Source organism: Phodopus roborovskii, unplaced genomic scaffold, assembly GCF_943737965.1.
Source record: "Phodopus roborovskii unplaced genomic scaffold, PHOROB, whole genome shotgun sequence".
Taxonomy (NCBI): domain Eukaryota; kingdom Metazoa; phylum Chordata; class Mammalia; order Rodentia; family Cricetidae; genus Phodopus; species Phodopus roborovskii.
The window spans coordinates 1,684,867-1,700,284 of record NW_026126415.1 but is presented as its reverse complement, the minus strand read 5'-3'; the positions used below and the strand labels follow the sequence as shown (position 1 = coordinate 1,700,284).

Sequence of the window (15,418 nt, the reverse complement as noted above, 5' to 3'; positions counted from 1 at the left end):
GATGACTCAGTGGTTAACCTTTTCTGCTCTAGCACAGCACAGGGCATGGATTCAGTTCCCAGCACCCACATTGTGGCAGGGGGCTCTAGTGCCCTCTGCTGATCTCTGCCTGTGGGCACCAGGCAAATGCGCAGAGCTCATAATACATACAGCAACCAACTCAAACACATGAGATTAAAATAATAAATCTTAATTTAAAAAAAACAACCAACCAACCAGAAAAAAAATTATCCAACACAATACGCAAGTACTAGTTCAAATAAAAATACTGTAGAATTAAAATGTAAATCTTTGTATATGAAAGAGAGGAAGGTGTGCTTTATTAAGAGTGTGTTTTCCCGGTTTTTAAAATCAGGCTACAAACATTTGCTCTTGCACTGAAGATACAACACAGGAATGGCACCTCCATCTCGAGACCTTTTCTGGTTTGTCTTATGCATCCTGTAGTGATTATTCAATCTTTTTGTTAATGTGGTATGCTAACATGGTGCTTTTACAGAACAGCTAAGAATTTTTGTTGTTGTTTTTTTGAGACGGGGTTTCTCTGGAGGTTTGGAGCCAGTCCTGGAACTAGCTCTGTAGACCAGGCTGGCCTCTAACTCACTGGGATCGGCCTGTCTCTGCCTCCCGAGTGTCGGGATTAAAGGTGTGCACCACCAAGGCCTGGCCAAGAACAGCTAAGAATTGTCCCCTCTGCTGTCCCCTAAGATTTCCTTAGCAAGTTGGTGTCATTCTGTTTCTTTGTCCCTCTGTCTGAAGTGTGCACAAGTTATCCAGATTTTCCACCTTGGCTCCTCTTAACAAAACCCTGTTTTGGCTTGACAAATTATTAGTCATAACTTTAAAAATAAATATTTGATGAATTCTAAACGTTAAAATTATACGCTTCCACGCAACCTCTAAATTATTTCACAGCTCATATACAGATCCTTCTTCCCATATGGCTCAGTTGGCTTAAGTTCACATCTATGAAAGTGATCCCAGAAATCTGATGGAACCACGCTCTGTCCAACAGTTATCTATACAGCATTTTTTTAAGACCTCATTTCAGGTACAGCATGAACTGAGGTATCTCTCCAATGTGCTTAGCACAGCTGAATCTAGCACCCAAACTTGTTAAATTACACGCCTAAAGAAAAACAAAGTACTTAAAACGTCCCCATTGCAACTGTGCAGTAGGAAATGTCTAAAATTTCTGGGTAAAGGATTTATATGCCTACAATTTAGACACCACAGTCTCTAATAAAGAAGGTAATTGAGACTTTATTGTTAGATAACACAGTATCAAAACATAGCAAAGAACATGATGGAATCAGACAGATGGAAACCATGTGGGTCTTTCAAAATGAGATGCTATTTTTCATCCGACTTCATACAACAACCTCACACCGGTATTAAAAGCATGCATTATGTCTTTGTTTGAAACCACTAGATCGAATTTCCTTAGCATGTAAATGTCTGTGGTTTGTTGTATGAATGGCTCAGACACAGAAAGAGACATTGCTAGAGAGAGAAGAAAGGAAGGGGTTGTAGATTCTAGTACCTGAAAACGAGGAGATCCTACCAGTATCTGCGTGCACAGCAAGAATGCCCACGTCTCAGCTGCACTCAGGGCGGGCACGGAGGCCACTGCTTTTGTTCAAGCAGGTTAACACACAGGTAAAGAACTAAGGGAAAGCACCCCCTCCAAGTCACAGAGGCTGAAAGCGAGTAGTCTCTTTTATTTCATATTTTTGTTCTTAAAGAGGCCATGCACACGTGATCTTTACATTTGAGCTAACACGGCAGAGTGTTTTCAGTCACGGCCAGACTGTTTCATTACCTGCTTTTCCCATGCTGCAGTGAAGGATGCCGGCCGGCCTCATTATAAAGTTTGCCGGCTCCCCAGACTTTCTGTGGTCTGACTTTGCAGTGATTGCTGGTCAGAACCTTTAATTACAGTATATAGTTTGTGCAGCTGCCTGGAAATTGGTCCCGGGGTCAGTGGCTTTTCCCTTGTCTCCATTCTTTTGAAGCAATATTGCTGAACGGAAGGCATTGTCCCGGCTCTCTGGTGTGCTCTGTCTCCTGAACAACATGAATAGCTGCCTTTAGGTTGTCAATTGTCATTCAGTGGCTCTGGCCACCTTCTCTTTCATTCTCTTGGGGTCTTTTATTACTTAATTTGCAATAATATTAAGGAATGTCTTCTTCAGACATGTCACTAATGCCTTATTGGCTAGGAAGCTGGGAGTCCATTTGACTTTTCTGAATGTGCCTGCTACAATGCCTGAATATGTTCTCTTCTTTGGACTTCTGATGCTGACCTTTGCAGTTGTTCGTCTTGTCTTAATTCTGGAGGTTTCCACTCTAAAGAATCTAATGAAGTCCCCTTAAGATAGTCTCACTGAGATTAACTTATGTACATATAGCTGAAGCTGTTTTTGCAACTTCCCAAAGAAAGACTCTCCATTTTTAAATAATAATGACTACTGAAATTCCCATAATTCATTCATATGGTTCATGCTCTAATTTTTAATATAAACATTATAATGTTGAGCTCTTTTCAACTTAGAAATAGTTAGCTAAGAGACAAGATCTGTGGAGAAATTAATCATGAGATTTCCAGACTCTTAAAAAAAAAAAAAAAAAAAAACCAGACAATGCTTTCAAAAGTTATATAAGGAAAGAAACTATTAAAAATAACTCCCAGGTTACCAAATCTGAAGGAAGTTTTCTAAATTGGGAGGCAGGAGAGAAAGAACAAAAACATCTTGATCTAATGAAGGAAAAAAAATCTTTACTGTATGAAGGCTCAAATCCTTAGTCCTGGACAAAATCCAGCATATTAACCGCTCTCGTTAGGCTCAGCCATTCCAGAGAAACTGAGGGTATTTCTAAGCAGACACTATGTAATAATAATAATGATAATAATTATCATAATGATAATAACTAACGCTTATTGAGCTTTTTATCTTCAAAGCAACTTACTGACATTAACTATGTGTCTATCTTCAAATTAATTTAACTCGACAAATGTTTTATTAACTTTGTTAGCTAAGGACTGTGACTGATTTTTCTTCTGCAAATGAAATAAATACTAAGTGCTCCCTGTAAATGGAACTATAAATTTCTGTCTCAAAAATAACTTACTGCCTCTAATAAAAATAATTAATGAAATACTAAGTTTTACATGATATAAACTTAAGATATAGGTAGAAGGGTATAGGTATAATTGCTTAAATCCATATTGCCTTGAAAAAACAAGAAGCAACTACCATTTAATAAAATAGGTCTCTAACTTCATAGCTATGATCCTTAGTTAAAACTATATAAATATATAAGAAAAATAATTTTTCAAAACATCCTAAGTTTCACCAATGTAAGAATGATTTTCTTAAAGACTAAAATTGTTTCTTTATTAAATTGTACTGATTTTAAAACAATCTCAACTATAGACCCTCAGAATTCCATATGTGCTGCTCTTTGCATGAGAAATATAAACAAAAAAGGAAAATAGGTCTTCGACACTTGTAAATGAAACAAGCTCTCCCTGGATAGTTATTTCAGAGTGAATTAAAGTATTATTATTTGGTCAGAAAATGCACTGCTTTCCATGAGGATTTTGGAAAGAAAACAGTAAAAAGGAATACTATTAACTTGACAAACACAAGTGAATGTACATAAAATTAAAAGCAATCATTTGCAAGCTCTAGAAACCTTATCATGGGCAGAGGTGCTGAGAGCCCACTGCCTAGATGGTGCTGAGCAAATTCAGACAGCAGGTTTGGAGCCCAGGAAAACCCAGCAATCTGGATAAAGAAGGCCGCCCTGGGCCAGCAGGAGGCATGAGGAAGATGACCCAGAGGGAGCCATTGTTTGAAACCACAACATGGAACAGAGACGCAAACAAGCCATAACCCCTGTCCTTCAAGGGGCTTACAAATTTCAGGAGTTGGAAAGTCATTTTAATATTACGGTCTGAATAAGACCAGGGTGCTATCGGGGATCAGGAGTGCGCACCCAAATAAGTGTCCACGGGCGCTGAGGAAGACTTCTGACGTCACGTCATCTTGAGGAGAAAATGGGGATACTGAGAGGGAAGAGAAAGGGAAATAATCCAGTTACAAAGCACAGAGCATACAAGATCTGAGGACTTCACTCGATTCCAGAGAAGTTGGAAAACGGGACGCCCAAGGACCTGGTGGAACAGGGAGGGAGTTGGTTCTTTCTGGTTTGCAGGGAGACGCAGGGTCAACCCGGGGCAGCAGAAGGTAAACTGTGGCGCAGACACAGGAAGCTGAGGGTGAACTACTGATGTATGCGCGGGGCCTCTGCACGGGCTAAGGGACAACAAGACACAGCAGTGTCTGGACACGGCGGCAATAAACAGTCTTTGTAGAGCTTTCCAGGGTTTCAGCCTTACATTAGGTGAAGACTTGCCCACACTGAGGAGAGGGGGAAAATGGAGAGGAGATTTTGTTTTTGTTTTGTTTTGGTATTTTTGGTCATGTTTCTCTCCTGCCCTATCTATAATTTCCTGGGTAAAAAATGTCTCTTTCTGAAGTAACAGATTTGTTAGGGAGTGAGAATTTTATTAGTCTGCCGTATCACCTGGTAGATCACGGTTAACAAGGAAGAAAGGAGACTGAGAGCCGGACAGACTACAACCACGGAGTCCGCTCCTTTTGTCCAGGGCTGCACACAGACACTTGAATGACGACGGATGTGCGCTGTACTTTCAATGCTCTTTAAATGTTTTTTTTATGATAATGTTTTTTTTGCAACTAATGAAGTGATTGCTAACTCAGCTTTTCTTACGGGTCAAGAAATATTTTTAAGAAATAACTGAGTCATTCAGTGGGGAACAGACTCCCAAACCCTGTCATTACCTCCCACAATTTAATTGTAACAGTGTGGAGTACATCTGTAAGGGACGGACAAAACTATCTCTATCTCTTATATCATTTTAGAATAAGTATATGCCCCATAGGGGAGTTTCTGAACTGCTCACACCATAGCTGTGTACACTGCTGTATGTGAAATCAAATCGGTACTCCAAAACGCTGCCAAGAGACAGGTCAAGATACACGGAGAACTCTGTAGACTTTAAGTGTAGTAAACTTCCCAGTGAAAATATTTTCCTCCATACACAGAAAATGACATTCTGTCAAACCGGGTGCTCTATGCACTTCCGCAGTGCTGGGCACTCTCTAACACAAGATTTGTCTTCATTTCGATACAATCCTTGTTTACTTGTCCCTTCATAGAACTCCTAAAGAGAACTATCCAATAGTTGAGCAGTAGCAAGACAAACTAAAAAAAAATGCAACCTAAAGGTGCATTATCTGGTGACATATATTAAAGGAAAAATGGACTTGGCATGAAAACTATCTATAAATTGGAATTACAATAAAGGGAGATGGTTAAATACCATAAAACACACATATCCTTCTTACAGAAGACAAACCCTGAAGAAAACCCTAAAGATGAAGTAAACAGCTGAAAAAATCTGAATGCGCATATCCTTGAGAAATATAGTCTATAAGCTGGTATTTACATAGGCACTTGTAAAGACTGCTCTCACATTTCTACATTATTATTTTCAACATAACACTGAGCTCCATGCACACTGCATCAGAAATTAGTAGACACTGTAATCACAAATTTCTTATGTAATATTGACACTCTAATTTACAACCTGGAATTTTCTAAGCTATAATTAATGAAGCATGAAACCAATCAAGCCACTAGGCCTTATAAATTCTGCTTCAAAAACCTGCTTCAAGGTATTCATATATTTCAATTACTATTTACAATTACAAAAATAATCGATAATTCATTTTTAATGTAGCATTTCTGACAAAGTTAGGCACTTTTGGATTAAGGATACCTATAAACATCAAATCAAATGAAATTGCTAAAAATAAGGACTGTCTCTCTCATGTTAACAAAATGTGTCATTTTATATGGCCTGGTAAAGTCAATAAAATGAAAATAAGATTTTTTAAAAGCCAGGAAGTAAAAGAATGACAGTCAGCAACTGTGGAGAGGGAAAATAGGATTACATTTATTGGGTATTATATCAACTTAACTTCTCATAAAATATTCCTGATCTACTTAGTAACTTCGAACTGAAGTATGCTCTCCAAAGGGAGTTGTAAAACAAATTAGGTACAATTACAATACAATGCAAATAAAAAGCCAAACTATTTACTCTTAAGCGTTCTCATTTTATAGCTTCACCATTTAAATTAGACCAGATTTTCTCCTAATCTATCAAGTGGGCCACTTGGCATGAGCACAGCTTTTTCTAGTATGTTTTCCATTGAGAAAAGGAGGTGATATGAATTTATCCTGGAAAATGGCAGTAACCACATCTCCCGAGAGTAAACTCAGCAAACATCTGGTACAAGAATTGCTTGGCCTTTCCAACAGCACGGAGGGTGCTCTTTCACCCGGGATCTTCCCATGGCGTTTTTGTTTGGCTTCGTTAAAAAAACAAAAAACAAAAAACAAAAACGTGCGCTGCCAACACTTCTCAAGCTACAAAACCTTAAACTCTGGTGAGTTGACCAAATCATGACCAGGTATACTATAGGAAGGGAAGATGTGCTACCTACAAGATCTCACTTGTTCCTCAAAGGGCAACAGATAGCTGGGCACGCTGCCCACTTGTGGGTTATGGAGCAACTTCCACCATTGTCTCCCTTTCTTAATTCTGTGCTCCATACAGACAGCAACATGCACAGCATGAGATGGGGCTAAAACATTTAACTTCCTGCTAACTTTCATCTCCTTGGAGCCCCAGCCACCTTCCCCTCCCCTCCCCCCCCAGCGTCACCGGCTTCTGTCCACACTTCAGTTAACAGGTATCTTAAGAAACAAGCCAACTCCTAAACTCTACTCAAGTGACAGGACAGATCCTGGCACACTTGCCCCAGGAAACACGAAATACAATAATTTCCAGGAAGAGAGGGAAAGCATCCTGCTTTTTCTTAACTGAGTCACACTGTTAGTGTTTCTTGTTAAACGCCTTGATTTTTTGAGTAGAATTTCTCCCTTAAAAGCCACAGGTACTTTGCAAGGTAAAATGCCATCTTTTTTTTTAACACTTAAACGCATCACCAACTTTTACACAGATTAGTAGGCACAGGCAAACAAAACACTTCATATGGTATCTTAAACCAAAGGAAGAATAGCAAAAAGATAACCATGTCTAAATGATCTAATGATCTAAATACATGTCTAAAACATATTATTTCAAGTAACATGGGTCTCTGTCTTTTAATTTCCTACCCAGACCTGCTGTTCCCAACCAGTTGGAGAGTATTGTTTATTGTATACGGAATATTCAGTTCCACAACTCCGTTCTTATGCTAACAATAAGGTACTGATTTAACTCTTAAGACGTTCCTGAGATTCTTTCGACCCGGCAGTATATAAACACACACCAGAGAGGTTACAAGAGAGGGATGGGATACTTCCCTTTCTTCTCTCGGCCAGACTGAAGCCAGGGTTAGCAAGCAGTCACTGTGCACCTGCGAACCTTGAGCCCATCTCGGAACTTCCCCCCTTCCCTGGAAAATTTCTGTAAATGCTGTTAACATGCACCTGTATGGTATATGTTGGTACATCGACAAGGCAAAGTGTTTTTACCTAAAAACATCTTCAAACCTGAATAAATTCTCTTCACAAGCAAAACATTCCAGGAAAATTAATTAAAAGTCGATACAAGTGGGAAGGGAGATGAAGTTCTCATGAATTCTAGTCTGTAAAGTTTGGGATCATTGTCAAACAATATCTATGACTACTCCATATTTACACACATCAGTTACTGAGCCACAAAGGAATACTTGTGTGAGAGCTGTTGTTTTTGTTTGTTTTGTTTGTTTTTAGAGTGAAATAGCCAGTTAATGTCCATAAGGACTACTAGAAGCAACCATTTGCTAGAAGCTTCTTTTATTCAATGTTAAGTCTCTAACTCCTAGAGAGGGTTGCCGTGGGTCATTTATTAAGTTTAAATGATATTTCTGTAGGGGCTGAAGAGATGGTAAAGGTGAGTTCCCAAGGGATCTGATGCCTGTAGCCTTCGAGGTCATCTGTACCCACATTCACATACCCTCTTTCCCCATAGCTGAAAAATAATAAATCTTTAAAAAAAAAAAACAAAACGTGCTTGTCTTGGTTATCTGATGTCTAAGAAAAAGCCTCTCTGAAAGCTACATCCAACTCAACTCAAGTGATTGAAGGTCTGGTTAGTACTTGTATGTACCTATCTGTGCATTACACTAGCATATCGTGCATACCTTTTACATGTACACAACTATATTATCTATCTGTATTGTATAATAACACTTACGTTCCCATCTCACCTGTGAGATGGACATACTTTGAGGAAAGCACCTCACAGCATAAACAAATGTAGCAGTTCATGTGTGTATACTTCTTCTATGCAAAGCCTCACGGCAAGAAGTTAACTCATGGGCCAGAGTGCTGAGAACAGCTCGTGGGGCGGGGGGGGGGGGCAGCAGCACAGTGAGGACATCTGCATCGTGAAGATCTAAATGGCTCTTACCACCCCCACCCCCGCCTCGGTTTCAGACAGGGTTTCTCTGTGTAGTCCTCTCGGTCCTGGAACTCATTCTGTAGACCAGGCTGGCCTTGAACTCAAAGATCCGCCTGCCTTTGCCTTCCAAGTGCTGGGATTAAAGGCGTGCGCCACCACTACCTAGGTGCTATTTTTCTTTACTTACTATCAAATACATTTTCCAGTGTCTATAAAGTGACATGGTAGTACTTGAAGGAGGCAACTACGCGCAGCTCTGTGGGCTGAGTGACAAATCTCTGTGCTTCACTGTTTATTAAATAAGTAAAATTATTCATACACAGGCCTCCTCCAGTAGTAAAATACTATAAAATTAGAACAAATCATTCAAATTAACCCTGTGCACTGAGAACAATTTGTTGAGAAGCCAGACAGAAGAACAAAGCTATTAGCCATGGGTCCACACCAAATATGAGGGAAGGTTGGAATGAAATCTCATTATGATCTTGGTTCCTTAGCAACTGTCCCCGATGAAAAGGGCAACATCATTCATTCCTATTAACCCTTACAGTGCTCTGAGGGACAGGAAAACATATATCATGTAACGTGCAGGTGCAGAGGAATACAACGGGAGGTTTGGTTGCAATAGTTTACATCTTATTATTTTAGTGCTAGGAACAAAAACCTCAGCTCATAGTGACACTGTTTGCCCAGAATAGCTCAAACTTTCATAGCAAAGAAACAAGATTAGAAATGCAACTAGAAGAGTAAAGCCACATTAAAATATATTTGATGGCATGGAACTCGCAAGCTAAGACATCGTTTTTTCAACCAACAGCAAGTATTTCAGAGGGCCAAGAACCTGACATCAGAGGCCAAGAAATGTCTGGTAAAAGGGACAATGTGTCCCTCCAAAAGTTACCAAGTTAGAGGGTGAAATTAAGACGTTGTTACCTAGGCCTTTACCTCTTCAAAATAAAAGAGAAAAATACCCAGGCATGTCTTCCAGTTAAAAAAAGAATTTGTTTTTTCAAGCAGAGTTGGGTATATAACAAATATGGTAATGGGCATTCTGTGTCCCGTCACAGCGATGCTTTCAAGGCAAAAGCGCATGTCCCTCACACCCACAGGTGCACATCCTCCCAGATTCCAACACGGTGGCAGAGGCTCCACAAACAAAGGGGACGGGAACGGAGCGCTAACGAGCCGTGCCTACCTCTTGTACTGAGCGGGCTGCTGGCTTGTCCTGATGATTGGCCAATATTAAAAAGGGTAAAGTGCATAACTGTGGGTGTTGAAGAGCAGAGTGGAGTTCATTTCTAGCCGTCTCTAGGTCATCCTCTGAAGAGGCACTGTCTAAGACGAATATTACTCCTTGAGACCCTTGGTAGTATCGGCTCCAGTATTTCCGGATATTGTCAGCCCCTGTCAAAGGAAACAGAGTTCTATTTCAAATAGTTCTCATCCACTTAAAAACACCCCCATAGCCAATTCCTGCTGGAAACCAATGTATCTTTCCAAATGTGGGTGCTAAAGTCTGGTACAGAGTCAAGTAGGAACCTAAAAGTCACAAACATTTGGGTTTGCGATTGCTGATAGGCAGGCTCAGCTGCTGTGAAACAGAACACAGACCCTTAACTGTTCTTCATGCGTGTGCATCAAAATACGTGAGAAATGGCGTTGTTTGTCAGTCCTAAATGAACTGCGCTCTCCACAACAGAGTGACAACCAAACTCAGAGAGCAATGTGCCCTGCACATTTACACAGAATCTTACTACCCTGTTTCTGTAAGTTTGGTGGTAGTTTTTAATAGAATAATGCTATGCTTGAAATATTCCCCGAGTGTTCATGATAGAAATGGAAACCTTTAATTTTATGTTGATGCTACTTGGAGCTCAGCCGACGGAGGTAATCAGAGTTAGAGTTACAAGGACGAGGCCCCATGATGGGACATGGCTTTATGACAGGAAGAACAGACAGCTACACTTTCCTGCTCAGTCTCTCTGAACACTGATGTCTGCTGCCACAACGAGGCACAGTGCGACCCTCACTACATGCAGAGCTTCAACCTACACTACATTTCTCTTCGTTAGAAGCTGCCCAGTGTTTCCAGTACTTTTCCCCATCTCCGGTCTGGTCCCACCATGGCGCCAGCCCCAATAACACACAGAGAGACTCTGTATTTGATGGAATGCTGTAGGCCTGTTAGTGGTTTCTTATCGGCTAGCTCTGTCTTAAGTATGAACCCATTTCTATTAATCTATGTATTTCCATGTGGTCTCATCTTACCGGAGAGAGGGGGCTGGTGGTTCTGTTCTCTCCAGTCTCTCCATGCTGACTCCTCCTTACTCCTTCCTCTCTCCTCCTTGTCTCCTAGTCCCACCTGTCTTGCTTTCCTATTGGCCAACAGTGCTTTACTCATTAACCAATAAGAGAAACGTATTTACAGAATGACATCTCCCATCAGCTCAGTCTGTATTTTGTTGTAGCAACAGAAACTGGACAGAGATGCAAGAGCTGAGTAGCTTTGTTTAACTCCACATACAGAGTTATTAGCATAATAACTTTTTATGTCAAAATACTGAAATCTGCAAACCATTGAAATCTTGGTAAATCCACTCGGGTTCACTACACATGAGGGAAGATAAAGAGCAATTAAGTGCACTCTTGGTATCCATGACGACTCTTGAGGAGACAAGTCTCGGTCACTCTTGGTATTTCTGACTGAATTGTGTTAGCAGACAGTTTGCCCAGGAACTCCTTTTATTTCTTTGTTTTGTGAATACGATGGGCTTCTCTGTGCGTACATCCGTGGTGAACAAAAGGGACACAGTTAGTTATAGAACAAGAATTAGGTAAGAAGTTCACTGATTTACGGCAAATCATCCAGTCCTAATCAGTTGATAACTGAGTTTCAGTCCTGCACTGAACATTTAGTTCCCATGTGTGATGTGCTGTGTCAAATATGAGGGCCCTACACAAGGCAGACTAGACTAGCAAAAGCCGCTTATATACATGTCTTCCCAACTCTGTATTCAATGATGCCACATTAGCAGCTCCCACCAGGGTGGGAGCATTCTGGAAGTGGAAAACAGCCTGGCATCTGATTTCCCTGTCGAGACAACACATCATGGGGTAAAACTGAGCAGCTGCTATTTTCCATGAGAAATAGGAAATGTAAGAGGCTCTAATAACCGTTTGTGAACGTATGGGTACCAAGGTGCTCACATAGAGCAAGGCATGGAAATTAAAAATCAATACCTGTGGGAAGGCAGCTAACATCTACTAAGCACCATTACAAGATACTGACGAACCAAGGGACACATAAGCATCAAGGGTGTTCGACGACAAATGCTTAAACAAGGGAACAGGAGGGTTAGGACCAGTGCTGATACACATTAGGAAGGACAGAACCAAGAAAACAAAAACTAAAGAGCAAGGGAAAATTTAGATCCTGGATTATCTGAGATGTGAAATTCATTGCTTAAGTGGGGGGAAAGCCAATAAATGAACAGAGCAAATGAGATTACCTATATTGAGGTGAGGTTCCCTGACAGCACAGCCTGAAACGGCCCTTCTAGCACACGTGATTCAGAATACTGCCAGAGAAGGAAAATCTGGGGTGAAGCAAGTCAGCTAGGTGAGGGAAGAAACCTGGTAAAGATTGACTTCAGATATCTCTGTCCAGCTCGATTCTCCAAGGAGCTCTTAAAGTCTGGGCTGAATCACGTCCAGTCCAGACACCAGAATATCTCTATATAGTTATTTGCCGTGAGGCACCCCAGGGTACCTGGAGGGGTCTGGGACAGAATCAGATTATATCAGGCTGGGGCAGTTACTGTCAGCCAAGAGTGGTCCTCTGGAGAAGGGTACAGGTGTGCATCATTAGCAGTCAACGCCACAGCAGCTGGGGGGTGGATGCACTGGCCCAGTAAAGGAGATCTGCGTATGACACCAACAGCATCTGTTACAAGCTAAACCCAGACACCGTCCATATGCTCGAAACCCATCCATAAGTCTGCGAGACAAAAGTGACAGCAGCAATAACTGCTTAAAAATAACAAAATACTGTGTGTGTGTGTGTGTGTGTGTGTGTGTGTGTGTGTGTGTGTGTGTGCGCGCCCAAATCACCCCAGACTTTACCAACACAAAAATGTGAGCCACACAATTGGCGAGCAATAATTAATACCTGTGGTTTGTTCTACTGCCAACTGCGCAAGCCAATGAGAATGTACAGAATGCTTTCACTGATTATTGTAGCCACAGAAAACCAACGACTGCAACTGACCAATAACTAGTTCTGATATGCTTATTGATGGTCTAAGTGCCATAAAAGTGAACTTAGAGAAGGTGGTTAGCGGTCAAGTGGGTACTGGGAACAGAACCTGGGTTCTCAGCAAGAACAACAAGCGTTCTAACTGCTAAGCCATCTACCTAGCTCCAGAGATCAGTACTACTGTCATTTTCAGTTTATCAATGCAAACACCAAGACACAAAAGTGTCCCGTGGATTGATCCAACATTGTACATTCAAAATACATTTAGGTCTAAATGCCACTGAGATAGGGTGATCACTGACCAGAAGCGATGAGCTAAAGAAAGAACTATATTACCATATAAATCGCAGCGGGTGAAGGGGGCTGGAAGAAGGTTTGCCTCACACACACACACACACACACACACACACACACACACGTACGTACATATATGCCCCAAGTAGCACTACTTGTAAAACATTTTCCAGCCAACTAACCCAATCAATACTTTTAAAGTATTTAGTCCATACAAAACAAGGGTCTAAAGAGATATTTAGAAAGCTATTGTTCATCTTAATACAAAAGACAAAATCCTCTAAAGGTAACATTAAGTATAAAGCCTATAAATCTGCCAGAAGGAATAAATACAGCTACTTACTGCACGATGTCCAGGGCACCAAACATAAAGAAGAAAACAGTGGGCACACATTTCAGAGACTATCCACTGGAAACTCAGGGGACACAACGGAAATCCAACTCAGGCAGTCATCCCCATCAAAGAAAAACTATACATTTATTTGTCATATTCAGAAATGCACAAGCCTCAAAAAGGGTTAGACAAATGACAGGAACTCAATCAACTGTACTGGTGAATTAAAAAAAAAAAAATCAAAGAAAGATACTGTTCTTTTTCAAGTATTCTTTACATGGCATGCTGTATTAGTATTTTATTGTTCCCATGGATCCCATTTTGGATGCCCCAGCATGGACCCATGTTTCCTTTAAGGCTCTTAGAAGGCTAATGATGCTCAAACCCTCACTATATCCCTAAAGAAATCTGAAAGCTATAGTAGATAAATCTGTGTTGTTTCCCTTTATCGAGGAGAGAAATTTTTTACAGAAGTACACATGCTCTGTTCATACTAGTCAGTCATATGGAGTGATATCTCCATGATCTTACAAGAGATAAGACAAACACTTGGGTTTTTGTTGTTGATTTGGGCTTTGTTTTGTTTTTAATCTCTGTAATGATAGTCTGGATCTTTTATCAGCAGTATAAGAAAGACTTCCTTTTTTTAAGTCTATTTCGTTGACAGTTGTGACCCCGGGACCTGATGAGCAAAATTGGTGACAACTAATTAGAAACTATTAACACCCATGGTATTCCAAAGACATGATTTTGATCATGAGGACCGAATCAACCACAAGGTTGATTCATAAGGACTACAGATCAGGCGTGCAAAGGAAATGCCTATGACTTATGCCAATGACAGAAGGCTCTTCTGTAATTTGCAAGCAAAGAGATGCTAAGTATTCTCATATTAAGTTAAAAGGCTATATATTCCCTAACAGTTGCTGCTCTCCAAAAGATGAGTTGAGTGAATTTAAAGTTCCTGTCATTTTGAGACTCCTGTCTCAATTTACTTAAAGAGCTGGGATTACAAGCTTGTGCCACCAGTCCCAGGATAGCCTGTCTTTTTGACTAGTAATTCCTCTTGATTCTTTTACATTCTACTAGTCTGCTTTTTAATGACGAAATACTAAGAATTCCACAAGGCCAAACAGATAACAGATTTAGGATATTTTTTTTCCCTGACTGCAAACAAGATTTTTTTTTCCTTTTGCTACATGGGTACTGCCTCCAGGGGGAGGGAGGGAGGGAGGGAGGGAGGGAGGGAGGGAGGGAGGGAGGGAGGGAGAGGGGCTCTCTAGGGCTATGGGATAAATGAAATGTACAATGTGACTGAGCATGCTTGTGTAAGAAATGACCCCACAGAGAATTAACACGAGGAGAATGGCACCCCTAAACAAGGAGGGAGGAACTTTAAAGATCACGAGCTGGGGACAATGGGATGGATGTAGGGCTACTGAATCACAGTGACAATGGGCATGTCACATGACATCAACAGTCACAAGCTAACAGCACACACAGATAGGACATGCGTGGTCCTACTGAGTAACAGCAGCAAGAACTACAGAACCCCAAGGAACATGACCTGGGCGATCTAGTCTGGGTGAAAAGGCCCTGTCTGCTATTCTTACCCGTTAGCAATTCTGTTAGACTCCTACCCAGACCCGAGTTCTCTCCAGGCTCAGTCTGCCAAGTCTGCGGTATTCACAAACCCGCAATATTCAGCAAATATCCTATCAAATCCTGGACAGATGGCTAATTAATTACATAGAGTGGAAAAGATGAGCTAGTAAATATACTCGAAGTTACTAAAAATCCATCAAGAGAAAATGCTGGGTAGAACAGTTAACCAAACCAAATGAAAGGCTAGAAGAGCTCAAAGGAACTGCGTACGTTAACAGCTGCCACAGCCTCCTCCTCTTCCTCCTCCTCCTCTTCCTCCTCCTCCTCCTCCAGGGTTTCTCTGAGTAGCCCTGGATGTCCTCGGAACTCATAGAGACCTGCC

General features: G+C 41.0%; 1 protein-coding gene across 1 annotated transcript in view; it reads right to left on the bottom strand.

The window, feature by feature from the left end:
• Positions 1-15,418, bottom strand: part of Arl15 (ADP ribosylation factor like GTPase 15) — a 347,400-nt gene that overhangs the window by 166,388 nt on the left and 165,594 nt on the right. The window contains exon 4 of the mRNA XM_051183077.1: positions 9,744-9,952. Coding sequence (XP_051039034.1) covers positions 9,744-9,952 — 209 coding nt within the window. The remainder of the gene's footprint in view (positions 1-9,743; positions 9,953-15,418) is intronic.